Source organism: Venturia canescens, chromosome 4, assembly GCF_019457755.1.
Source record: "Venturia canescens isolate UGA chromosome 4, ASM1945775v1, whole genome shotgun sequence".
In the NCBI taxonomy this organism is placed as follows: domain Eukaryota; kingdom Metazoa; phylum Arthropoda; class Insecta; order Hymenoptera; family Ichneumonidae; genus Venturia; species Venturia canescens.
Genome location: NC_057424.1, coordinates 5,933,212 through 5,960,906, shown reverse-complemented (window position 1 = coordinate 5,960,906; position 27,695 = coordinate 5,933,212). Strand labels below are relative to the sequence as shown.

Genomic DNA, 27,695 nt, shown 5'->3' with positions numbered 1-27,695 from the left:
AAAATGACAATGTTCTCGTACGCTTAATAATAATATAACCAGTCAATAGATACAAATTATTTATTAACCCTACCCCTCATGACCGGGGTTTGAACGCACCCCACTCTTTTTCTGCTTATAAATCCGGTCCTACGATGCTAAACTGACTTTATCCTACACCATTTTCTTCGTTTTTTTATAACGAAAAGAATGATGTACGATAAAACTATATTCAATTGAATTTATGTATAAAAAAATCCGTCGATAATCAGTCGATAATGTCGCTTGTTAGGACGGGAGCGTAGTTTAAAGTTCGCGTGGGGTGTGCTCACACCCCAGTCATGCGTTCTAGGGTTAAATGTTATTATACAGTTTTTCGATTTAAATAATATTTTTAAATATCATCGCTCAGCACGACCGTGGTCAACATCCACAAATCATCCTTCAATGTTAATTCATATGCTTTTTTCGATGTTGCCTGTGTGGTATCTTTAAATTGATAACCACTGGGAGCCCCATAGAATGAGCGACTCTTGGATTTGGTCAGCAACTTGTTGCAACATTCATAAATCACTACGTCTAACCTCAAAGTTATCTCGTTGCGTCTGCCCCACCGAATATTTTACTTCGAATCTACGAAATTTATTCCAGTCAACACAATTTTTGTCACAGTATTGTTTTTGTCCCAAGATAACAAAATACACAGGGAGGAAAAATAGTATCAGAAACATTCATATGGATTGAAGACAAACATCTGTACTAAGTCAGTATAATATGCTACCACCGTAATCTATCTCATTATTTTCATTGTGTACGATCGCCAAAGAAAAGGCGGGAAAAGCGGGACGATTGAGCTCGTAAAAATAAATGTCTGATGCCTCGTTTTCCCAGACGGTAAACTGTCTTGGTTTATTGATCATCATATTGTAATATCGTAATGTATCAGTGACGAAGTTAAAGGTCACGTATCTCAATCGAGTTCGCACCCTAATATCTATTTTTTTACGTGGAGCGTTTCATTTTCACTGCCGGCGAAAATATCGAGAGGTCAACAAACGGAACATGAGCCAGCAGGTATACAAACTTATTAGCCGGACAATGACATAATTCACGGATGTCGATGTAGGGCGTATGTAACCCTCAAGAAATTGCTCTGTTGTTTCTCAACGTGTAAAGAAATTTGTGCGAAGTAGACAAAAACTGAAGCTGTTGGTGCACCATCAATGCTTTCATTATCTTCGGACAGTGTTCTTACCACGCGAGAGCTAAGAAAAAACACAAGAATTAAAGTTTTTCGGCACATACTCTTACGGCAAAGCAGCGAGCAGCGAGCTTCGGTAACTAAGATTACGACCACTCGGCGGCGCTGATGCAGCGTTGGAGCAACTGCGCACGTACAGTTGCGCATCCGAGGGCGCAGCTGTGAGCGCATGCCCAGTGAGACAGTGCAATCACGGCTCTCACGGCAGTGTCACGGACGCGCAGCTCTCGTCCGATACATACTACACTTCGGAGCAAAGCATGCTCTGTTCAGTGAATAATTCTCATTTCGAGACTCGTTTCGTAAACGCCCGTCAAGAGCCTTTGTGCTCTTAAAGGGATGAAAAATAATTTCGAATAGAAAACAAGTGGAAAAGCGAAATAAAAAGAGTTTTTTAAAAACCGTGAATGTCCTGGTTGTCCCCGAGTGCCCGGAGACGACGGTTGAACCAGGTGAGACTGCCAGCGACGAACAGAACGTGCGTGCGTGCGTGCAGTGCATGATCGTCGCTCTTGAGTTATCGATATGACGCGAGTTTTGAACACGCGTGAATATTCTCAGTGACCCGCGAGTGGGGAAGGGGGGTACGGAGACGCAACGGGAGAGACTAATTCCCGTGCACCGTCGAAGGAACGAAATGGCGATGGAGTCCATCAGAAAATGGTTCTACAGGCCTAAGGTAGGCTGAAAAACACTCGAGAGACAAATACGTAACAGAATACACTTTTCATTCGTACCCTTCCTTTTTTCCGAAGGCGTTCGACTCTCCGCTCATATATATCTTTATAGCATAACCCATTTCCGTGTCTCTATATACATTACTCACTCCTACATACCTATAGACAGGAACATATTTTTTACACGAGTTTCATGAATCATGAGTACGCGATCTCATTTCGTTCATAAACAGTATCTTTATGGGCAGGAACAAATATGAGCTATAAATGCCCACCTGTTTGACAAATATTCTACATTTAATTCCTCCCCCTTCCATTCTTCGACATTCTTGTCCCAAAAATCTCTTCGTCAAGATAAAAGCCAAAATGGGATTACTTAAAGATACCACGACCATGATAAATCATGGAACGATGAAAAAAAATCACACGAATTACAGCTACGAACCGCAGCCTCGAGATGACTCTTTTGTTTACGACTGTCAGTCGCGACAGGCGCTGCCACTTTTGCGCAGCCGTGTTTACGCGGCCTTCGGGCCCCGTGGCTGCTGCACAAATACGAACATGGACTTCGAAATTTGCTTCTTTTTATCTCATTTTCTTTTACTCTTTACCCAAATATTTGCTTTTCATTTTTATTTTTCGATTTCTCGTATCACGAGAAACTTGCTAAAATCCTGACTTTCGCAACGATAATATTGCGGAATTTTAGTTTGCACTCGGTGACTTTGAAGTTCGCGCAGTAGAAACTGCAAGAGAATCAAGTTCGGATTCCTTTCTGTATTTGAAAATCGACTGAATTCACAGAGTTGAAAACGATTTAAAGAAACATCGAATTAATCGCCGGAATTTAGCTATCCAAATATCTGATGATTGAATTATCTAACTAAAAAAAGAATGAACGAGGGAATATAAACTTTTTGAAAAATTAATAACCTTTGATCACGCACCACCTGCGCTGTCTCCTCGGATCTCTCGGTCGAAGTAGTATAGATATAATTTATAAAAACCTCGTACGTGTACGCAAGTGCGCGGACGATGGACGAAAACGTTCACGGTTCGCGCTGTCCTCAAACTCTCAACGATGAAAAAGGACTTCCAGGTAGAAGGAGGTTAAGAAAATGCACTTGGGAAATTCGCCTTTGTCTCGGGTGACGCATCTCCAGGAAAAATTAATACTCACGACATTTTTCAGGCTTTAAAAAACACTTGAAATATCAAATGACGTTACAACGTTGAATAATTTTTTTCAATAAACTGATAAATTTCATAGCAACTCGAACAGATTCGCGCGATTCAACGAAATCAATTCAGCTCAAGATGACATTTAAATTCCCAAATTGTGTGCGGTAAACTTTTTACTTCCGAAAACTGACTTTTCACGAACAAAAATGATTTTTCCACGCTAAAAAGTTTCACTCGGGGGGCTCGGAATTCGGTGTGAATTCTCTTGACGTTACGAGAAATACAATTATTTTAATTCCAATTATAATTGAAGGCAATATGCTATGTAATTGACCCATCTTACACTCGATCTCACAACTGGCGATGCTTGCGCCAGCTGATGCCTACGCTCATTCAGATAAATCGACCCACGTGCTTGTTTGTCCAATTATTTGAATAACACGATTTTGCAGTTGCATTGTTGGGACGCAACGGAATTTCTTTTTTTTCTGTATCAATCAAAACTTTTTGACACAACTCGTCAAATAATGAGGAAATATTATTTTCTGATAACCGAAACATCGAATTGCTGTGTTCTCACTATCGATTGTTACCGTTATTATTGTTGTTATTCGCCATGAATAATAAATCTCTAGAAAAGAAAACAGGAAAAGTCATTAAACGAATGAAATGATTTTTTCATTTGATGTTTTAATCGAAGGTTTGAAATATAGAAGAATTTTATTTTTCCTCGTGATGTATTATGGAAATATTGATTTCTCGAAAAGCATTATTAATTTTGGTTCTTCGGGACGGACGGTGTGAGATATTTTTGGGGATGAAAAAAGGCGAAAAAAAGAAGGATTTTTCATCAATCGTGTACTGAAAGGAGAAAGAGAGTTTTGTTCGGTGGGACTGTTTGTTTGTTTTGTCAATCTGCCGCGGGGATATGCCGATCGGACTTGTGTACATTGGTCTCTCTCACTCTCGCTAAATAATTCTTGCGTATCGTATCTCACTTGGAACATCGCGTTCTCTTCAGCGGGACTCGTGACGCGGGAACAAAGAATTGTGAAATGTTTTCCGTGATAACGTTCGCAAGAAATTGAACGTGTCCGACACGATTCTTTGTTGCGATGCTCGTATGAAAATAATGAGGAATGAACGGCGTGTGGGTCGAACCGTTTCGTTAATTTGATGAGCATTCGATTTCGCGCATTCGTTTCAACGCGATGTCCTTCTTTCGCTTCTCTCGTATCGAAAAAGTTCCGAAATTCCGTATCGTAGATCGTCGAGATAATATTATCAGGAATATTTCGACGTCGGTTCCATCGGTTCGATAACAAGTTGATGACTGTTTGAGGGAAAACGTAATCTGCGAAATTCCACCGCCCAATGCGTCCGAGCCATGCTCGTCCGTCGTCCTCCAGGGCAATGTGAATCGAAATTTATTTTCGAAATTTCACCGGACACGACCGCGTTGTTTTTTTCTCTCCAAAAAGCGCGATCTCATCGGCTTTCGAGATTTACGAACCGTTTCAATGGAAGCATACATTATTGATGAAACGATGAATTGAAAATGTCACAGGAAGAATAAAAAGATTGAGATCGCGGTGCGCGATTACATAATTAATCGTTCTTTGTCCAGTTCTCATTAACAGTCTCTTTCTTTCCATGCTTCGAAAAAGTCTCGTAGACGAGTAAAACAAACGAGTGTTCCTCCAGTGACCGTTAACCACAATATTTTTCTTCATTTTTGTCCTCTCCCCCCTGCGCCGCTGTCCACGTTTTCAAGGTCCCGGAACACGCTCGACTACCGAAAGCAATCGGACGAATTCTCGATAGACAATAAAGACCGTTTATTATGTCGAATGCTGCGGTAGCTCTGGCTAATAAGAAGCATTTAGATGCATCTTCGAGGCCGGACGAAAAATAACATTGATCTTCGCTGTTTGCATATCAACTGTAATCGACGTCGCTCGTTGCTTCCTTCGAAGCAACGAATTTCCTAATCGAAATCTCAATTGGTAAAAAACACGTGGAATAATAGTCCACAGGATCGGAACGATCGTGTTTTTTTCTTATTTATTTTTTTCTTTCATCGTTAATCGAATGACAAACTTCTTGTTTTCGAAGACACACGACCAAAATTATGGACATTTTTCGTTGTTTTCGTCACAACAGCGTTGGAAACTGACAAACAAATAAATTTTGTGCAGTTTTTTTACGAATAAACGTCACTCGATTTGAAGAAAAATCATGAGAATCCTATCGAAGAGGAAACGCAACGGTGCGCTTCGATTCCGACGTTTATTCGTGTCGGTTCGAGGATTTTATCTTTAGTCCCAATGTCAAATAAAAATCGATCGCATAATTAGAGGAACTTTCTCTGAGCTGAAGTTAAACTGCGTAAGAAACGAGTTTTGAAATATATTTTCAATACGTCAGGCTCAGAGAGAAATGAAATTTCTGCTTTTTATAATCGAGCTGGATATTCATTTCTAAATGGAGAGTCCTAACGCGATGAAAACGCTCAACTCGTGTGTTTCTCGCGGTGAGGCGAGAGCCTTCCCTTCTCCGTGCGGCAGCAAACGCTCCTCGTCGTCCGGGGAAAGCCGCATCGCCGTAGTAACTACGTGACGAACCGAAAGTAAAAGTGCGTGTGAACGCGCGAGGACGTGTGCGCTGTGGCCTCGGCTCTCTGTGTGCAGCCTGCTTTCCTGCAACCCCAAAACGCAATTCGGACTCTACTCTAGCACGAGAGAGCTATATAGACGCGGCGCAACAACTCGTTAAGCGTTTCGCTTTTCCCTCGTACCTGTAACCAGCGAAACGAGAAAAAGTCCTTACCGCGACGAGAAACTTTGTTTTATCGAACTCGAATTTTCTCATTACTTTTCAATCGGTTATTGAATTTCGAAGAGGCACACGAGAAAATCGTGTTTCCTTTTCGTATTCGATACCCCTTTGGAAAATCAACATCGAACTTGTGACAAAAAAAGTGCTGAACAAATTTTCCACGTCCGAATTCAACGAGCGTTTCTTTCGCTGTCTTAGTTTTACGGTTTTTCCTATAAATTTTCGTGTTTTCGAGATTTTTTAAGGGCTATGAACGTTGGAATTTTAGGTGTTTTTTGTTTCTTTTATTAATAAAAATTGGTCGGATGGTTTTACGTGAAATCTTGTACACATCTTTTACACACTCAGAAGTACTGGAAAAAATTGATTATTTTATTTTTTTAGTGGTATATTTTTGTACAACGGTGCGTTGAAAATGGCACCCCGTAAATCGGCGTTGACAGCAAAACGAAAAGAGTTTTTATCCTAGCGACTTTATTCAAATTGCATTTTGTAGGGAAAACTTATGTTTTTATTATGACGCAGTGGTTTTTCGATAACTTTTTTTTTTCTTTTATAAACAATTTTTTACTGAGAAATCCACAAAAACCGTGATTTTTTTTCTTCGAATGGTCGACATTCTGGTTTCTAAAGAATATTTCGAAAATCCCCTGCGTCATGCTACAGCTAATAGCACATATTTCAAGAATCTTTTTGGTTTTTTGTCCTGAGACGTTTCATTTTGAGATTGGCTGTCAACGCCGATTCAAGGGGTGCAATTTTCAATGGACACTGAGAAAAAAAATTACTAGAACCAATAAAATGTAGTTTTGAAGCGAAAAAATCATTTATTTCATTATTCGCCAAAACATATTAGATTGGTTCCCTCATATATTTACTTGTTTCATTTATTTCAGTCAATTTCATAAATTTTCATTTCAATAACAGTAGTTGCTTCAATCTAACAATTTTTTATCAATTATATGTAATATGTAGTTTGAATCAATAACACATTTTATGATTCAAAACATGCATGTTTTTGAAGTAAGCACTTATTCTTTTTATGAACTATGATTTTAACTATATTTTATTATTTATGTACTTTAACTATATTATGTTATCAATTGCAAAATTATTTTTCACTGCCCGTGATGGTCATCACAGTTTATGGTACATCTCTGAAACCATTTTAATCGAAGAAATCCATTAGACTACCACGACATTGTTAGATATAAACTGAAAAAGGAATTATATAAGTTGCGAGAAGTATTATTGAGATTATTTATTTGTTGAACCATGACAATCACTCTTAATTTGAAAACATATTTTCAAAGATCTGTCACTTCATTATATTAAACTCTTATTTAATAGTAACAATTAGATTAAATATTGTAATAAAAATATTTTTAGAAGCAAAATAATGATGGAAGAAAATAATTTGTTCGAAAAAAGCAATTTCGTATTGAAGTCATTTTTTGTAGATTCAAATAATCTAATGTTTTTGATGCGATAAATGTAATTAATCCGATCAATAAAAATTTAATCAAATCTATCATGCATCTAATTGATACTATTAAATAAGAGTTTAATATATAATGAAGTAATAGATCCATGAAAATATGTTTTCAAATCGACAGTGATTGTCTTGGTTCAACAAATAAATAATCGAAACAATACTTTGATTTAATAAGTAAATACATGCGTTCTCAAATTCAATAATTTTTTCTCTCAGTGCACCATTGCACCATGAAAAGAATTTTTTTTAAATTTTTCCCACTACTTCCGAGTACGAAAAAAGTACGAGTACAAGCTTTTATTTAAATCACCGAGTTGGATGTCTTCGGAAAATAAATGTCAAACTCGTGACACGAAAAAGTGTTGAGAGTTTTTTCATTCTTCCAATCGCTTGCTGCTCCTCGCTCGGCTCCTCGCGTTTTTGGGATTGTTTCAAAGCGTTTGCTAATCGAGATCCAAGATGAAATGTGAAAGAAATTTTCAAAGTTCGAATCTTTCGAAGTTTCGGTTCAAATAAAAGGAAAACTGCGTTAACGCCGGCTAGAAAATTCATTTTTTTCGGAGGAAAGTGAAAAAAAATAGCGGCCCACTTGCGACTCGATAAACAGCTTCGTGTCGAATCGCGAGTTCGAACATTATTTAATGCCGTTATTATCGTTTGTTCGAACGCGCGTGCATCGACCGTCACAACAAACGGTTGTGTAATATAATCATATCTAAAGTTACGAAACTCATTTATGAATTAATTGAGACGATGGAAAGAAGGCCGTCCAATATAACAAGACTGCGCTGACTCGGTGCGTACGAGCAGGCTTCGACTTATCAAAATCGGAACGTTTCGAGCGCGATTACTGTTCACATAAAAATGTACACACAATGAAGAGAAAACCGTTCACTGACTAAGTGGGTCATCTTTGTATACATTGACACTAATTAATTTGTATTTACGAAAGAGAGAGAATGTTTGGAGGCATGAGAGTTGTTTGAGGTCATTAGCACCGCTGCTCGTCGTTTTTTGAACCGTTAAATTCGTGATTTCTGTACTGGATAAAAAGTGGAGGCCCCCGACGAAAGTTCTCTGAAACCCCGCATCGATAAAAACTCGACGAATTGGTCAATCGCGAATCGACGGAGAGGAGCCGAAAGTGGGAAACGAGCTCGACCCAATCGAGGAGTTTGCGGAGCTCGAATGCTCCTATACGCACGAAACCGGAAGCGCTGCCATTTTGTTGCTCCATCATTATCAAACGGTACGAAGCCAGCTGGAAAATTGCAACTTTGGCCAGTACACGCGGAGGAAAATAAACGTGCGGAGGCCGAGATTCATTCGCGTTAAACGCGAACGTCGAGCTGCGCTTTTCCGTAAGAAAAATCGACGAAGATAATCCTGCAGAGAAATACGTTGGGGGGGCGACACAAGGGAGATGCTGTGGGAGAGAAACAGGGCCGCTCTGATACACGGTGAATGGAAAGGAAAGGTCGACCATGTGCAACGACGACCATTGTGCCGTGGGCTCTGCAACACGACGCTTGGAAAAATATGAGGGGGAGGAAAATCAAGGGAATGGGGACTCCGCACACATTCGGGGGATTTTCTCGCTGCTCTTGCGACGATTCCCTGTGGGGTGACTCACTCTCGACCCTCCTCATCCGCCTCTCTCTCTCCATCTCTCTTTCCTTCTCGTCTCAGCTGCGGATTCATCGCAGCCACGCAGCGGGCTCGCTGCAGCGACGATCTAACCACGAGGCTTACTTAGTTCGCTTCACTATTTACTCGCCTCCGGAGACAATTCGCTTTTATATTTTTACGCGGTTTTCAATCTCCATGCTCATTTTCTTCGGGCTCTCTGACGCAGAAACGCTCAAAAGTATCGCTCGGCTTCCGCGTCTTCGAGGATCGCATACAATCGAAACTGCCTCAGTCGAGTCAAAATATGAAGAGAAATCAATATTGGAGGTCTCTCGACGAATTTTTGTCTCCGTTTTTGGCAGGAGGGCTCCCATTCGAACGGTCGTTTCCAATGAATCAACGACGCTGAAGTTTCCAACGTTGGAGTTCAACGAAATGAACGAAAAAAACGTTTTTAATTCACCAATTTTTTATTTCACGAATCGTTGGTGCAGCTTGCAAAACTACGAATCGCAAATTTGGCAGGGAACAAAATAGGAGAATTACTGGAATTATTGGAGAGTTTTTTTCGATCATTTCGTTGGACTCCAACGTTGGAAACTTCAGCGTCATATGAATCAAAGGTCAATATGAGCGATAAAAAACCCAACAAAATTCTTCGAAGAGAACGGAAAATAGGCTTGGCGACTGAGCGAACATCGTCACGTTCGATTACATCTGTTCTCGGCCACTCGGGCTTCTGGTTAAAAGAAAAAACGAATCCGACGCGAATTTATATCGTATCGTGATCACAAAATCGATAACTGCGAGTGAATTGCTCTTTTTCCAAGCATCCAGAGATTAGCGAATAAGCGAATTGATATACGAGCGCTCGTATCGGTGTCGAGATGTTTATCGGCGGACTAAATTCGAGGGAAGCGCCATGCGAAATAACTTTTTTACGGAAACCTCCCAAGCCTCGAATTGCTCCGTGTCCACATTCCTCCTTAATTAAATATCGATTGCATTCGAATTATAAATAATCCCACGAGAATAGCTTCGCCGAAAAAGCCTGCTTCGATAGAAATTACCGGAAATCGCTTGACTCTCTTCGCACGAGAAATACGAACTCGGAATAGATCCATAGAAACGACGGCGGTGCAAAATCCATTGAACGCTAATTGACCTCGCTTACATCGATCGATCCGATTATTACTGGAGTTTTGAAAACCATTGTCTTCCTGGTAGCTTTCGAATGGTTTGAGAATACTCGGACCGTGAACGAGTTGAACTTTTTTGACGCCAATTCCGGTCGAGTGGCGTGGGGAATAAAAAAAGGTCGATCGGGACGAAAATCATTGTCTTGATTGGGAAACAGTGGGTGCGAGGCTGATGCGATTTGGTGTCAAATTTCGATCATTTGATTAAATTCTTTTCAGTCAATAATTTTTTTGTTTTAGTTTGTTTTTTTTTTTCTCTTTCTCCCAAATGTTCCAAATTTAGATTGATTTTTCACACGTTTTAACGATTGACGACGATCAAACGGGCGAAGGTCGATCCACGAATATTGGAAAGAATCGAGGAAAAATATTGTTCGCAATGGAACAGGGTCGCTGTGAAATTCTTTTGCTATTGTACGTTACACGTGTTCAACATTCTCGAACGCCCCCGTTCCTTTAGCATGGAAGTGGATTAATTAACGGCACGAGCCTCGATTGCCAGGATTATGTATCTCCGGTCGAACAACGTTGCATCAACCGAGCGAGCTTTCGTACTGATAAAATAAAATACTCGAAAAAATCAAATTGATTTCTCGTTCGTTGTACGATAAGATCGGACTCGGGTCATCGCTCGATTCGCTTCTTCACGATAAATCGCGTTTTCTAATCTTTTCGTATTTTTCATTTGCTACGAGAAATACAAAATTTCAAATTTTGTTTCCGCAGATGCTTGAAAAATAAATGATCGGAGGAAGTTTGACTTTTATAAAAATGAATTATCGAAAAGTTGACTGCAAAATTCATCGACAGTTTTCACTATTTTCATTCGACGAATCATCTCAATCAAAAAGAGCGAATTTTATTGAAGTTTTTTGTGTTAACGAAGGAAAAACGAGGTTCAAAATCGACCCTGTTTCCCTCTCTTCGATGCTCCAACGAGTCTACTCCTTAAGGACGTTCACGACTGATAATCGAAGACAAAATTTCCGTATTCTCTCGGCTTACTTCAACTGTCACTGTGTAGCGCGCGCCCCTCTCCCTACTTCGAAACTTTTAGCACAGACTCTATGCACTAATACGAATAAGGCTCTGGCGCACCCTATAAATATACACTAATACAAATATCCTTAGAGCGATGCGGAAATCTGGCAACCTTGCTTGCCTGCCACGTACTTTCAGTAGTATTCCATTTTGTATAAATTAATTTATTTGTTATTGTTGATAATTTTTCATATCTCATTTTAATATTTATAATCTCGAATGCTAAATTGAACATACATATGTATGAACAACTTATTTTTATATAAAAGTGTCATTCCCAAAAAGTCTCCAAAAATGAGAGCTAAAATGTGTAGCCATAAATGGTTAAATTGACAATTCTTTATGAGATAAATCGTTGAATATGATGAAAATAAATTCCTGCCAGTGTGCATGCGCGTGAAGTCCCTCCCCCTTGCCCTTACGTATCGTTGCCGAGCAGTGTTGCCGCTACACAACGGCGGCATCCCTTTCATGCCGTGGCAAAATCAGGCTCGCAAAATCGTCAAATTTATAGCTTTTGAATCGTTACTACGTATGAACGACACGGCTGAGCATCTCTATTTTTTTATATTTTATTCTTAATATCAATATCTATCATGATGCATTTTTTAATCAAATACTATAGAAAATTGTGACTGCTATTAATTAGAATGTCTCTCAAACTCATGATTTGCTTATACCTTGCATGTTAAATTTCCCAACTTCAACAACGAATATCTCCACTTTGGTACGGGCATGGTCTTCAAAATTTTGCAAGTACATTAAGGAAGCTATAAATAGTGTGTCATCTAAATTTTAAGAAAATCTATAGAAAATCGATTTACTCGTGAACGTCCTTAAGATAGCTCATGCTCGAAGGGTCGTATTTTACAGGTGTCTAAATTAAATCGATCTAATTAAAGATGTAATCTTTAAACGAATGTCACAGTAATTCATACGAAATTGTAAATACATTTTTTCAACTTCGTCCCTGGCCAAAATACTATAGTTTTTTATGTAAAAAATCGCAGAGAGCGCAGAGGGAAAACACAACGGGAAATGGATAAAGAAAAAAGTATGAATAAAGAGTCAGAAGGCTGTGATAGGAATGGGCCAAGCCAAGCGAAGAAACAAGACAATCGTCTCGATTTTTTTCCCAGACTTTCATTACATATACTTTATTGTTATTGTGTACTTTTTCATAAATTTTGTAAGAAGCGTATTTTTATTCATATTTAAACACATTTAAAATTTGATACCCGTGTCCGTCGACTGTCCATTTAAACTCCGTGTAAATTTCAAGATTTTCTTAAGAAACTCGTTTCTTGCATGTGCAACTACTTTAATTTTGAAGATTGAAGTACATTTGATTTGCCTCTTCGGCATAAAAATTGTCAGCAATCTCAAAATTCTTGGGATTCAATTATTCGAAAGTTTTCCCATCGTGGAAGCGTGTCTCCCAATATAACGAAAAATTCTCCAATTTGACGGTAATTTTATTTATGTAAAATATCGATAAAGCAGTGTCCCGATGGCGTATCGGGGACGAGACTTTTTATTTATTCTACACACTTGAAGAGTGCGCGAGGGGTCAACATCGCGTCAGGTCAAGAAATCGCTAGCAGTAACAAGATCAGCGATACGCTTGTCTCTTATCGGAAAAAGTTTGCTCGGCGAATCCCTCGGTTCGTACGAATTTATAAATGTAAGCATATTTTTATGATTTATGGAGCACCGTGATCTCGGGTGTTGTGAGTGCAGCAGGAGAGTAAAATAAGAAAAAAGAGGGAAGGCTTGTCTCGAGAGTGACCGGGGAGCGGAGCACGTTCGTTTCACCGATGGCGATTCGCTTATCGAGTTTTCATCACGAAACGAGAGCGGATACAAACTCAGTTGAAACTCGTTTAATAAATAATAAAGTAATTTCACGTCTCGCCCACTTTTCCTGCGGTCTTCGCTCGCATCTGTGCCGAAGTTGCGTCCGAAACTCTCCGCGATCGACACAATTATAATATGCAAATAAATGTGAAAAAAGCGTAGGAAAAACAGCAAAGCTGAGAGCAATATTCGCGTCTGCGTCTCCAAGTTTCCTCGGGATATATTAGCTCAGGCTCAAAAGTTCGAAGATCAATTAATGATCCCCTCATCCATTGAATCGAGGAAACTTTCGCGAAAACCGCGCATCAGAAAATTCATATACGCGCTGTGAAAAAGCTCGAATCGCAGGAAAAAATCGCTCCCGCATTTTCTCGGCTTCACCGTTCGGTTTCCCCACTTTTTAATACCCATAAAATCCGGCCTTTTTTCTCCCTCCTGTCGAGTTAATCACGCGGAAACGATTCGCTAAATCTTTTTATAAACATAATATATGGGTACAGCCGACTTTACCGCATAAACCCTTTTCGTATACTCCAGACAGGAGAGTTCGGACGAAACGAAGGGGTGAAATCCGACACGACATTGTCGTCGACCGCAGCTCTCCGTATTTCTATACTCGCATACGACCGGAGTGCGTCTGTGCGAAAAAAAAAACGAGTCTCGAATAACCTGGGCTTATTCAGCTTGAAATATAAAGCCACAGGTCTCGTATCAAAAGGGCCAAATGCCCAAATGCGCAGTGACCACGTGCGTGTGTGCGTGCAAAGCTTTTTCGAACGGTGAATACGCTGCTGCTTCGCACTTTGGCTTCGCGAGTATTTCGACTCGAGTGCAATCCAAGCCCGAGTTCTTCGGCAACGGCGCGTCGGAGAAGGTTATTCCTTAGATCTGCGGAGAATCAACAAAAAGGACGTTTTTGTTCTCGGGAAAGTCGATTTTCGGTCTTTCAAAAATGACTTTGTACGCCGAAATTTATTGCCTGCAACGAAAAGCAAAAGATCAACGAAATTTGGGTTTCCTCTCGCAGCGACGATGACGCACGATGAAACGGATGATTCGATCGACTGTACAACGACGGGGAAGGGTGCCAGCGCGAGGAAAGCCGCGCAACTAAAACAATACGTGAAAATCTTATCTATTATTGTTTGAACAAAGAGCGCTCGCGTGCTGCTGGAAAAAATGGCTTGAAAGCGTCGATTGGCCGCTGCTGACGTCATGCCGCCTGCTATTGGTCGGCTCTGACGTCATACCCTCATTGATACTTGATTAGCGATCGCCTATTTGTTTTCTCGGTAACTCTGTATCGGGTTATTCAGTGCTGAGAAAATTCAATGTGAAAAAGTATTTTGCTGTCGAATCGAATCTCGCGTAACTGCGATCTCCGTTGTTGTCATCAGATTCATTATAATATTGAGGCTTTTGAGACGTTGAGAGCTTCCAGACGGGAATAAACGATCGCGATTGATCGATTCGGAAAACATTCCCGTGCGACGCTAGTTGAGCTTTCGTGCGTTAGCGGATGCCGTTATTGTACGGGAAACGATGAGCACGAGAGCGGAGTTTTCGTATCGTAATTCCGCGTGCGCGATTGATGCGTCGATAAAAGTTTAAACGCTCGGTGGAGCCGAGCCGATAGACGCGCACGTATTTTAAATAGATCGGTAACGACGCCGACGAGTCTCGTCGACGTTGCACCTTTGCTACGCTGCTCCAGCGACGCTGCAGCCCGAGATATTCGAGCGGATCGACTTTCTTACGAGTATTTTATCCGCTGTGCCGAGATTCGATGCTACTGCGATTGAATTTATCGCGGGCGAGGCGAGAAATAAACAGTCAAATGATAAAAATCCACCTCGCGAGTGAACTCTGCACATTTGCGATACTGTTGCTCGATATCGACACAAAAATATCGCGATTCTCATTCGATAAAAAGTTATCGCGAAAATAAACCTCCGCTGACGTCACCAGCATTTTCACAATTTCTTTCACCCCTGCCAGCCGAGGAGGCGGCCAGCCTTGTAAAAAAAGCTGCACGTTGCAAAACGATCGCCCGTGCAGGCGACGGACGTATTACAAAGTACAGCCTTATAAACGTCGCCTTCCTCATACTCACTTCATTTTTATATCAATATAATCTGCTCTCTTGGCACGCGAATGAACCTCGTTCACTCGATAAAGCTCAATGCACGTGGACGCTCGCTCGTACTCGCATTAATATCTGTCCACATACAAAGTACGCGTGTCAACATCCGAAGAAACTCGAGCAAACGCGCGCGACCTTTATGCGATTTCATTCGAAGTGAATTCAAAATGAGCTGAACCAGTTTCGACGAAAACGACGAATCGTTCGATTTTTATTTTATAAATAACGAGCGTTTTCGTCTCGTGGAAAAAAAAACAAAAAAAAACTAAAGAAACACGACGTTTAGTCAAATAACGTGGAATCAACGAGGAAAGAAATGTCGAAAAAGCAACGATACTACGAACACGCACGAGACGTCATGGTGATTAAGAAGTTTGTTAACACGAGCGGATGCGTACCTTAATATAGATATGGATGCTTGTATATTATTTCGTACATGACTATACAGCTGCTCCTATTATTGGGGCTCTCGGGTGTACTCTCTCGCGATCATTAACGTGTCTCTAATTATCGCACCGGAGTACCAAGAGCACGAAGCCTCTTTAATTACAATTTACAATCAGACTCATTGTCGAACGAGCTCGCAGACGACGCCCCGCGCTCACTAATATCTTCAACGATATCAGCTTGAATAGCTCTAGAGATTGGAAAAATACCGGGTTCCTGTAAACTCGGGATATATTCGAATTCCCGTGTAAATACAAAGCTTGCCACACGAAATGGAACGACGATCTTCCATCGACTCGATTCACAACGCGGTTGATTCGAATTTGAGTTTTTCTTTACGACGTTCGCAGTTCTTTGTCTATTGCTCCAATTTAATTTTTTTGGTGGGATGGTACGTTTGTATTCTGTTTGGAAATTTACGGATGTGAGTATCACGAAATTTAGTTATAGCATTTCTTAAAATGTTGCCAACTCGAGAGGCTGGCGGTAGACGAACTTTCTTGAAGCTATTTTTTATCGGAGGAAGAAAATGAAAATTGACGAAAGCTCGCGAAGCCTGAAAAAATAGTAGATGGAGATAGAGAAACGGGCACTTTTCTTCTCTTTCGTTGGTCAGGAATGTCGGATTATTATTAATATATAAAACAACGAAATATCCATGGATTGTAAACTCGTAGAAATCCAAACAGAAGCGAGTTCGTCCACCTTTAAGAAAATCTACGAAACACGAATTTTCCACTTTTTGACAGCGGCTTTTAATATAAATTTTATTTTGTTTTTACGCAGAGGGACGACACGAGTCTGCTGGCTCAATTTTTCTACGCAGACGAATCGCTGAACGCAGTGGCTTGCGAGCTCGACTCTTTCGACGGTCGCCAAGAGCCTGAACGTTGTACCATCCTCGTCAATCAGCTGAGACACTGTCAGGACAAAGTTCTGACCATATGCAATCAGATAATGGATGAGCTCATACCCGAGAGTCGCGCCAATCGCGACTTCAGAGTAAAGTTTCCTGACGACGTGATGCAGGAAAATTTAGCTGGCCAATTGTGGTTTGGAGCTGAGTGTCTCGCAGCTGGTTCCTCAATTATGAATCGGGAAGCTGAGAGCTCGACGATGAGGCCTCTGGCGAAGGCCCTTACCAAATCGTTGGAGTTGGTGAGAAATCTTCTTCGAGAACATGCTCTCAAAGGTCACATGAATTTGAAGGTATTGAACTATTTTTAGTTTGGAAAAATATCCAACAAATACGCGCAGTGTGCTGATAATTAAATTTATTCGAAACATTCTGGAAATGCGATTAAAGCTGATAAGTTTTCGAGCACAATTTCTTTCGTTCAACTCTCAATTATTAAAATCCAGGAATTCAAATATACTGCTTAAACGGTCATCGATCGATCAAAAATACATGCGACCAATATTGTAGAGCGTAAAATTTTCTGTGAAAAAGTTCTCAACGACGTTTTTCTATTTTTATTACTTAGGCTTGTAAGCGGATCGAGAAAGGTCCTTAAAACGTTCTCACACGTAGTCGTCGAGAAACGGGTCGTTTTACGAGCCTCGCTAAAGACTAAACCACCAGCGTATAGAGAAAACTGATTTATGACTGTTTTATAGAAAGTTGACGCTCCACAAGTTTGGTCCTGAGAGGCATTTTTCTTTAACTTTAGCCGTTTTGGTACAGTCAACGGTTTAATGTTTTTTTTTCTATCTTCCTCAATAGAATATTTTAAAAATTAAATAATCGAATTAAAACGTTATTTTCCAGGCTCAAAACCAGCTGGAACCTTCGATTGAAAAGCTCATCGAGTCTCTGAAAATCTTTGACCGCCTTTTCGCCGATTTTGAGCTTTGCTACGTCGGCGCAATGGTTCCAGTGAAATCTACCAAGGAGTACGAGCAGCAGGAGCTTGTGTGCGTACTTTTTTCCGAAACTCTTCAACGTGCCCTCGAACGTGGTTTGCTAAGCCAGTCTGACGTCGACAATTATGAGCCAGCACTGATGTTTACTATTCCAAGGCTCGCTATTGTCGCTGGACTCTTGGCTCCTCCCGGAGGACCGTTGTGTCTCAATTCACCCGAAACCATCAGTGAAATGTTTCGACCGTTCAGGGTGAGACGTTTTTTGAGATTTTTCTCTTCGTGTACCAAAGATTGTTCTGTGAAAATTTATTCTTTCATTAACCTAACCGGATTATTTTTTTTTTCATCACTTTGCTGAATCATCAATGATTTTAAATTGCAGAATTTGCTGCTCAAAATTCGGGAGCTTCTTTGGACGCTGAACAATCGAGAGTTGTACATGCTAGAAAAGTTGTTGTGTTCAAACGAGGAGCCATCCACGGCTCCGTTATCACAATCGACAAAAACAACGTGTCAGGACATCCCGGACGTCGATGAATTCGTACACAATTTTTATACGGATTATCCAAATTGCAAAGATTTTATCGTTGATTTTTACACTATAACTAAAAATACGGGCGCGAATATGGATGAAACTGCGAACGACGCGGTTCAAATATTGGACGAGGAGAGTGGGAGAATCGAGTATTTGATCGAGAGGAGATTGCAGCCTGAGCGTGAAAAACGTACACGAGAGAGAAAGTCTCAGCGAGAAGAAGAAACGAAGAGTTCGTCCTGTAATCAAGGACAGTCGAGAACTGATGCGGATATCGAAGGCGATTCGAGAGTCTCGAATTTGCGAGAATACGGCGAGACAACGACGAGTCACTCGACATATGCATCGATAGAAAATTCGTCGCGGACGAGCGTAGCAGCATCGACAAATTGCGAGCAAGAGAGCGAATTGGAAACGTCGAGAAGAGAACACAATTACGGTTTCAATAACGCTGAAACTTTCGCAAATCTTCATACGGCTTTGGCTATCCAGGAATCCCGAGAACGCGTGATTGAGGGCATCGCTTCGATTGAACAATCTCCCGAAAACAGGACCCAATCGATCATCGAAGACATCACAAACCCTGACATATCTCAAATTCTAGGAACTCAAACCGACAGTATTGAGATTCCACAGACGCAATATCTTCTCAATCAAGTATCGCACGAAAATAACGTAACGGGCGAGACGATACACGTTGAAAATTCATTGCCCGATGTGGATTCGCAGAAATTAATATCCGAGGCCAACAAAACCCTCTCGAATCTCTTGCTAGAGGGCGAATGTCACAACAACGAGATTTCCGAGCAAACCGACTCGGGAATATGCACCGTAATATCGTCGGAGAATACGAGTCTCTACGACAAAAGTCCTGAAGAGAAAAAAACATTCGCCAATGAATTGGAAAACGAAGAATCGGAGAGTCTGGTGCGCGACGAAGATGCGCAAGAAAACACGAGCTACTCGTGTTCCAATTTCGCCTCACCTAAACGGAAAAATTCTACGATACACGAGGGCTCGTCTTGCGTTTGTAGCACAAGGGGAACGAGGAATATTACTTCTGTCGATAGTCACATGGAAATGTCGAACAATCAAACAGCTTGCAGCGACGACGTATCGAAAAACGTGGCGAGAATATCGTCCAGTTTCAACGGCACGAACGAAGAGTTCGTCGGAATCGCTTATGGAAACGGTCAAATATCAGTTTGTGACTCGAATCCTTCGACTTTTCAGATCAATTATTCAGAAAACTGGGAAAGCCTCAACCTCAACATCGACTCGACGAGGAACGACGGGAGCAAGCGCGAATTTTGGGGTGAATTCAAGTGTCAGAATTGTCCGTCCACTTCGCACCGTGACATCGCAAAGATTGGGAATAACATCGAGAGATACGCCCAAGAGAGAATCGCCGCTCGACGCGGCAAAGATGGCAAAGCGAAAAAACGTCACCAGCGCAAATTCGAAAGGAGGAACGGTAAAAAGAGCCACGAGGATGCACAGAGGAGTTTCTCATCGTGCAACGTACGAGGAACTTCTGGCGTTCGTTTTCCAACTGCGAGCAGCGAAAGTTCAAGATCCAATTCGACCGATCGTTGCTTGAATCCCAGGTTGGTTAATTTTGGTGCGAGCTTACATCCCAGCCAGAATACACGACAAATGCCAAATTTCGGTAGTCACAGCCCACAGCGAAGTCCGAGACTCTGTCATTTCGAGCCTAGAGCCGACACCAGCGGCAATTCTTCAAGACCCACCAGTTCACGTAGCCAATCTAGTAAATCCTCGAGTGCTCACAATCGTAAATTGTTGGATCATCGAAGATCACGCTCCGAACAAATAGCGAGAATGAAGAAAAATTATATTTCCACGGAAATTAAACACGAGGCGAGAAGAGTCGATGACGTCGAGGCCAAGTTTGCCGATCAATCAACCCCGAAACGCGGCTCGAACAGTCCGGATGCTCTCATGAACGACGGCCTCGGACCAAGAACGGATAAAAGTGGCCTCGCTACCGACTCACCATCTCCGCCACCGATCCCTGATAACCGCTGTACTCTTCGCTCTAATTCTCACGAGAACGAGCCACGAAGAGTACCCAAAGCAATGAAACTCGCCAATTCTACGAGGCCGGCCCCACCGAACCTCGAACTTTCACTCACCAGACGAGCCAACGTTCCTTCAAGCTCCAGCTGCTCCAGTTACTGCGATTCTAGTTCCGAAACTAGCGAATTTCAAAGCGACTGTCAAGATGATGAAGAAATTGCACTTGCCATGCAAGCTGCCGAAATTGCCAACAGAAATCAGATTAGAGCTAAATTTCGGTAAATTTGTCTTTTTAATTTATTCATATTTTTTCGATAAATACCATTAACCCGTAGACACCACACTCCCTTTGAGGTCACACACTCACCATACTGGTGCAAATTTGCACTTGGACTTTTCAGAACTTTTTGTTTCATCCATGAATGTATGGAATTAATCATACAACGAGACTTTCTAGGGATAACAATTCCTTAGCAATCGATTACAATCATTTAAAAAATTAAAAATAAAGATTTATTTTAGAAAAATGGCCAAATTGAAGAAAGGAATTTTGATATTCTAGACACTTGAAATTTTCGTGGGTGCAAATTTGCATCAGTGTGGTATCTACGGGTTAATAATAAATTCATTATTACAGAAATATTTCCGTAGAAATGCAATCGACCGATGCAAATCAAACCATTCTCTAAAAGTATTACTGAAAAGCAGCAAAGTGATCATCGAATTTTCAATTTTGTGGTTGATTCGTTAGGAAATGCAGGCCCGCGTAGTAACAATAGGAATAATGTGCTTGCAGGTCGTCCGAGGATCTCGTTCATCGACTCTTTGTCTGTATCGCCGGCGTCGCTGACCAATTGCAGACGAATTTCGCTTCGGATCTTCGAAACATTTTGAAATGTGTTTTCCTCATGAATAGTAGTCAAACTGTCGAGACGAACGAGACGAAGGACGAAGTCCCGGAAGCCCCGAGCACACCGCTCGATACTCAACCGCCTGATTCCCCGGTGACGACGGAAACGAGCGAAAATATTGAGCGACAAGACTCGTTACAAGAGGATGAGGAAGAATTTGAAGAAACTACGCCCACCAATGAGAGAAGTATGTCATTTCATTGGGCTCAATAATTTCCAATATTTCAGTATTTGACTCTGTGAAATACCGTCTTTAGCCAAAATAGTCGGAAAATGACGTATTCAAAACGAATAATGTTCGGTAAAAAGCTCGAAAAATGTAAAATTATTTATTCTCGAAATTATCATTCTGTTAATTGATTCATACGTCGATAAATGTTCGGACAGATAGGTTCTGAATGTAAGCCGAAAACAAAGATACCAGATACCACTTCCATTTAATCTGGAACAAATTTTATACAAACAGTGATGAACAAAAAAACAAAAATATGTAAGTTTCCAAAAAAAGAAAGAATATTTGAATTGTGTCCTAATATAATTCAAGAAAAAAAAAACAATTTCACCAAAGCTGAAAAGCATTTAGATATTTAGAATTTTTGTGTGAATTTTTATCGAGTGGATGCTTTCTTGATAACAAATCTCTGGACCGGTTGATGGTAAAGATGTATTTGGATGCAATAAATTAAAAATCCTTGTACCATCGACCGCATTGGCGATTCGTTAGCCAGCAGTAAAAGTTGAAAGTCATCAAAATCGTTTCAATCCTCTCAATTCATCCCAACTTTTCTACTCCCTTTTTGGTTATTTTTGACTTTTGACGACTTCTGAGACTCCCAATTATGTGTTAATTTTTTTGAATGTTAGTGATTGTCAATACCGACCAAGATGAATTAAAGTCAAATAAAAGAACACAACTATTAAATAAATTTGAGCTTGCTTATTCTTTACTTCAATTTCATATAAATAATTGCTTTTCTCTACTAATCGTGCATTTAATTATTAACAGGTTCACCGGTGACGGAATGTGGCGAGGAATGTGTCGAAAGAGCACCGGCCTGGGTTCCAGACAACGATGCACCAAGATGCATGGCTTGTCAAGCCGGATTTACAGTTGTGAGACGAAGACATCATTGTAGAAATTGCGGCAAAGTTTTTTGTGGCCGGTGTAGCAGCAACAACGTCCCGCTGCCTCGTTACGGTCACACCAAACCCGTGCGTGTGTGCAACAGGTGTTTTATTTATCAGGTCATGCCGTTCACCGTGTCACAGGTCACGCCGACCAGTTGAATATGTGTATTTGTTTTTCGTTATCTCTATTTTTTCTCGCTCGTACCGACTGTCAAAAAAGATTTGCACAATTTTCGGAGCGATTGCGCCCGAGCGAACATCGCCAAAGATAATCATCTTCCCTGTCGTTGAAAATCTTTGCAATAATTCCAGAGAAAAGATAAATATCGAGAATAGTTGTACAAAATACGATAAAATAGAGTCTCCGTTTAAGCACGAGACGTTTCGCGCACACGCTTTTTTTTAAATGCGCAAACGTCATGACCAATCGTTAAATTTGCATCAGACACTTCCTCGATTTTCACTCGTTTCGTGCTATATCGATGATTGGCAAAAATCGAATCAGAATCTATTGAGTAACGCCGACGCGTTAAACTCACTGCAGCGAGTTTATCGAAAACGTTTCTCCCAAACCCCCTTTAATTTTTTCTTCCAATCATCAATTGAGAGACGAATTCCCGTCATAGGCTGACCCAAAAAATATAATGACTGTAAATATTTTCAATCCCTGACTACGAAATTACTAAATTCTTTGAAATATTATAAATAGTAATTTAAGGACTTTTTTTGTTATTCCGTACTTTAATCGTTCGACAAGAATTAGAATCAATAAAATTTTAGTTATTCTCGGAAGATGCTTCACACATCAATGTCTGGCTACTAAATTTCTATTCAGAATTTCGTTGTTATTCGACAACAATCGTGTCTATTGGAATTTTATTTCGAGGTTACAAACCTTTTTTATAAAAATTGACAAATTCTTTGTTTTTCATAAAAAAAACTTCAAGTAAATTATCGTAAAAGTCGAGAAAATTATTCGATTTTTCGTTAATAACGTTTCGACTTCAGTTACCTTTGCAAATCAACGTCCACATTCGAAAGAGGCCGAATTTTGTTTTAAATTTCTAGTCGAATGACAAATTACCAGATTCAAATGAAACAACATTTTTATCTAAACAAAAAAGATGTGCAAAGCATTCTCGATTATCCCGGATCGGAAAAAATGTAAAAATAAGAAAGAAAACAAACATCTCGAAACATAATTTGAGAAATAGATTTCGCAGATGTATCGGAAAAAACGATGAAAAAATGGCGGCACCTACGTGCGCGTGTGTGTGTATGTGTCATTCATAAACAAATTGGCCGATTTCTTCTCTCACTGCAGCAGTGTTTTGTAAGAAATATTATACGACGTTCTCAGTGTGATTCACCAGATACACATATAAATATTATATTGTACACACATAAAGGTCGACTGTACGAATCCAATGCTTCGATCGCTCGTTTCTTCATGATCAGTGATCACACGAAATGTACATATATATATTACGATAAAAGATTTATTGATATGAAAAAAGGAGCATAAATAATGTAAGCTCACTTGTATACTTGATGACGATAAAAATTCATGACTTCTGCAAGTAGTATGATGTTTTGGAAAATTTGTGAGCACTTGAAATTACGTGCTGACATATTATTCGGGGCGCAGCGCCGTTGAATCTTCGAGAATTGGCTGGTGATCATTCAATGAGGAATCCAATTGAAAAATACAAGAAAAAAATGCGGAAATAACGGAAAATGAATAATTGTGACTTTTTAACAAAATAAATATCGGGATTCGAAGCTAGTGGCATTTGGTTAAGAAAAAAATTGGCAAATTTGATATCGAATCATTTTATTCAGACTGGAACGGTGTTGATTTTTTATCAACTATTTTATATGATTCCATTTATTTAATCAATTTCAATACGACGAGAAGTCGATTTTCAAAATATTTGTTCTCGAAGTTCTCGAAGATCGATTTACGGAACAGACGACTTGTGTAAATAAATCTCGTACATGAATTACTGCCTCAACCGGGTGATCGGCAAACCGACAGAACTTTTATTAAGACAATATTGAAGTTGACTATTAACATTAATTTTCAAAGTTGAAAATTGAAAATGGATGTTAATAATTAATATTGGTATTAAATAATTATTATTGAAGTATATAATTAATATTAATACGAGCAATTGTAATCGTCGATGGGAATGTACGGAAAAAAAACAAACAAACAAATCTCGTAGATTTTGTGCCAAATTAAGGTGACAATAAGTTTCTTCATCTACGATAAGAAAAACTCGGTTAAATCGGTCTCTCGGATCGATAGATTTTTCGTTTTCTTTTTTTTTCATACATTTTAATTGTCTAATTTTTCAAGAATCCTGAACAAATTTTTGTTAATCATCTGATCAATAAATCCTTCGTTTGGACAGTTTTCGTGACAGATTATAAAACTCGTTTTATTGCTTTTCGAGTTGCGAACAAAACTTTACGACATTGATGCGTGTGTGCATTTGCATTCAGAAGACTGTTCGATATAGATGTCCAAGTAATGTATAATATTCATTCGAACGAATAATGAAAAAACAAAAGAAATAGAAGATTTTGAAAAGCTAATATAATATCCATAATCACCAACGATCGTAGGCGAGTTTAACATTCTTCCGAGGTTCCGGACTGTTCGTCGCTTTGCGTTCTTCTCCCCTCGGTATAGGCAGGGTCGTTTGGATTGTTTTATTGATCAATTGCGTACATAAATGAAGCGTTTTATTCAGTATTTCACTCTAAATTGATAACTCGCTTGTAAAAATACGAATATTCAAGCCAATTATTTTGATTCATTGAAATTTGAGCGCTTCGCGACTCACCAAAGATCCGAAACTTTGGGTTTGCTGTAATTATCGTCACTTCCGTTCATGAAGGGCGCATCAATGAAAGTGAATTTTCTCGAGGCTTCGGCAAAACTTAAAAAAACGGAGTTTTTCGAAAATTCACCTGCACCCGAAGTGTCGCCAGCGTTGACAATAGCGGGGAGTCCAAAAATGGCTAAATTTCTCGGATTTTTGTCGAGTTGCAACGTTCGAATTTATAAAATGAATTGCAAAGTACGAAATGCGTCATTTCGAACTACGAATTTCTATTCTCGCTGGTGATTTCAGCGATAATTTCATTCCGCCAAGAGCAATTAGTGATCCCGTGAAATCGTCTGTACATATGATGAGAGAAAAAAATAATAAGAATAACAGTAGCGGCTGAATGACGCAACTTTGAAGTTTCGATAATCTTTGTTGTCGCAACGCGAAGAATGAAAGATCCGAATATCATCTCTAAGTGGTGATTAAATAGTCGAGAAAAAAGACCTAAAGTAGAAAGAGAAAAAGGAAGAGAGGAGAAAATAAATTCAAAAGTGTATTTTCGGGATATTACGGCGTACGGATAAGCATTGAAGAAGTAGGAAGTAGGAGAAAAAAGCGAAAGAAAAATAATTCTATAGAGCGACGCATTCCAAAGTCGCGCGTTACGACGGTGCGATTCGATCACGATTTTCGATTTCGGCGTCAATGTAGTGTCACGTGCTTCATGTCTTTGAATATTTGTGTACGAATTTGAGCGCGTGTGTGAAAATAAGAACGTGTAAATTTTCGACCGACTGAAATGAAGATTTGCGAGGACTCGGACTTTATTCGCTCGTCATTGGAGTGCATGTGATTTCGGAGAGATTCCATACTCGATTTTCCTCCTCGATTTTCGCCCTCGGGAGAGCGGAGAGTTCCAACATACGAAAAAGCCGTTAAAAAGGGCTTGCCACGCTCGACAGCGTGTGTCGAGTGCACGTTTCGACTCATTTTCTTCGCAGCTTCCCTGAGAGGACGAAAATTCATAAATAAATTAACTACAGCCCAGTGTGTATATTTAGCTCAAAGCTTTTACGAAAAAACGACGGAAGTGAGGATAAATTAGATGAAAACTTGACAGCGTTCGAACCAAAATAAGTGAGACGAGGTGTCTCGGCGGCCCAAATAAAAGCTTCGCGTTTTAACGAAATTTTAGAAAGAGAATTATTTTTTACATAAGCGATATGCCTTATCGTAGGGATTATCAAATGCGATAAAACAACAGGAGCATCACACTATTCGTATCGAATCGAATTACTTTATTTTATTTTTTCTTCCCAATCAGTCGCTCCCTCGCTCGATCCTCAGCCGTACAAAAACAATAAGAAACAAGTGGCATCGTTCGACAAGTCCAAGAGTTTGCATTTTGGAAATGAAGCAGCAATTTCTCCACTTTCGGTGGAAAAATTCCTTTTTCTTCTCCCTTTTCTTCTTGTGTATCTCTCTCGATGTAATAGTGAACGAGGAAACGGTGACGTGTTCATGTGGTTGGCAAAAATCAGTGCAAGCGTAGCGACACATCTCTTAAAACAATTTCACTATCATTTGCCCGAATCGCTCGTGTGCACACCGTTAATGACTCGTCAAGCTGTGAGAGTAGGGAAAAAAATGATTTCTTTCATGGTCTCAAAAACGATTTCTTCGATGATTTCTCAAATCAGTTTTTTTTAGGATGATTGAGTTTTCGAGACTTTTCCAATTGCACAGAAAAGACAATTTATTCAGAACGTGCATTTTTTTTCGAGTCGGAAAAATAAATGAGTTCTTGTACAATTTGTAACGAGTCAGAGGACACGATGCTCTCTTGTGACGTCCATGATTCGGAGAGGAAACGAATCCTGCACAGGGTAACGGACAATGTATGTAAAAAAAGAGAAATAAAATGGATTTAAGTCGTAACTGCTTCTTGAAGGGTGATTGTTCATTGATGTTCATTGATACCAGCCTCGTCGGACGATGGAATGATTGTTTATTGCATCGAACAGAAGACTGGGATCAAAACTCGTTTTTGATCCTGCATCGGAATGTTTTTTTTTTTTTTCTCAAATACGAATTGTTTAAACTGATTTGTATCGCTGATATTTTTTACCCGATTCCCATCTTCTATCCGCTTCGTTATGCTTTCGGTTATTGACTTACGACGATGTGAATGTAAATATAAATAAACAGAAGCATTTGTTATTCAGCGATCGGCGTTCCCTTTACTTCTCCATTATTATCCTCTTTTCAGATTTGCCATCAAGAAATGATAAACGAACGAATGTTCGTGAGGGAAATGTAAAATCGAGAAAATAGTTTGCGCCATTTTCTGCGACGATACTGAACGACGGTGACGATAATCGAAAATTCTGATATGTACCATAGCTCCGAAGGAAACATTTACGAATCCTGAATATCGATTTTGTACGAACGTTTCTTGGCAATGGCACGGAAATTCCTTCATCGTCATAGCTACGAGTAAACAGGACGAAATCAAAGTGAACGTACGGAAAGATTCTTAGTCAAAGGATCCGTGCATAATTACGCAAAGTGTTTAATTTAATGGAAGTTTGAAAACGCAGAAATTTCAGAAATACGCTGATCGAAAGACG

The 27,695-nt window shown here is 39.9% G+C and overlaps 1 protein-coding gene across 1 annotated transcript; it reads left to right on the top strand.

The window, feature by feature from the left end:
• Window positions 1-1,439: 1,439 nt before the first annotated feature.
• LOC122408952 (lateral signaling target protein 2 homolog) lies at window positions 1,440-27,289 on the top strand. The gene is made up of 6 exons (XM_043416090.1): window positions 1,440-1,919; window positions 16,535-16,957; window positions 17,517-17,861; window positions 17,994-20,464; window positions 20,983-21,284; window positions 22,104-27,289. The coding sequence occupies exons 1-6, from the start codon at window positions 1,878-1,880 to the stop codon at window positions 22,382-22,384; spliced, it is 3,864 nt and encodes a 1,287-aa protein (XP_043272025.1). The 5' UTR covers window positions 1,440-1,877; the 3' UTR covers window positions 22,385-27,289.
• Window positions 27,290-27,695: the final 406 nt, after the last annotated feature.

What these genes read in the sequence shown, in the direction of transcription:
- LOC122408952 (XM_043416090.1), top strand. Translation starts at nt 1,878, where the DNA reads ATGGCGATGGAGTCCATCAGAAAATGGTTCTACAGGCCTAAG. An exon ending in AAGGTCACATGAATTTGAAG is followed by an intron (nt 16,958 to 17,516) that starts GTATTGAACTAT and finishes GTTATTTTCCAG; the next exon opens with GCTCAAAACCAGCTGGAACC. An exon ending in TACGCCCACCAATGAGAGAA is followed by an intron (nt 21,285 to 22,103) that starts GTATGTCATTTC and finishes AATTATTAACAG; the next exon opens with GTTCACCGGTGACGGAATGT.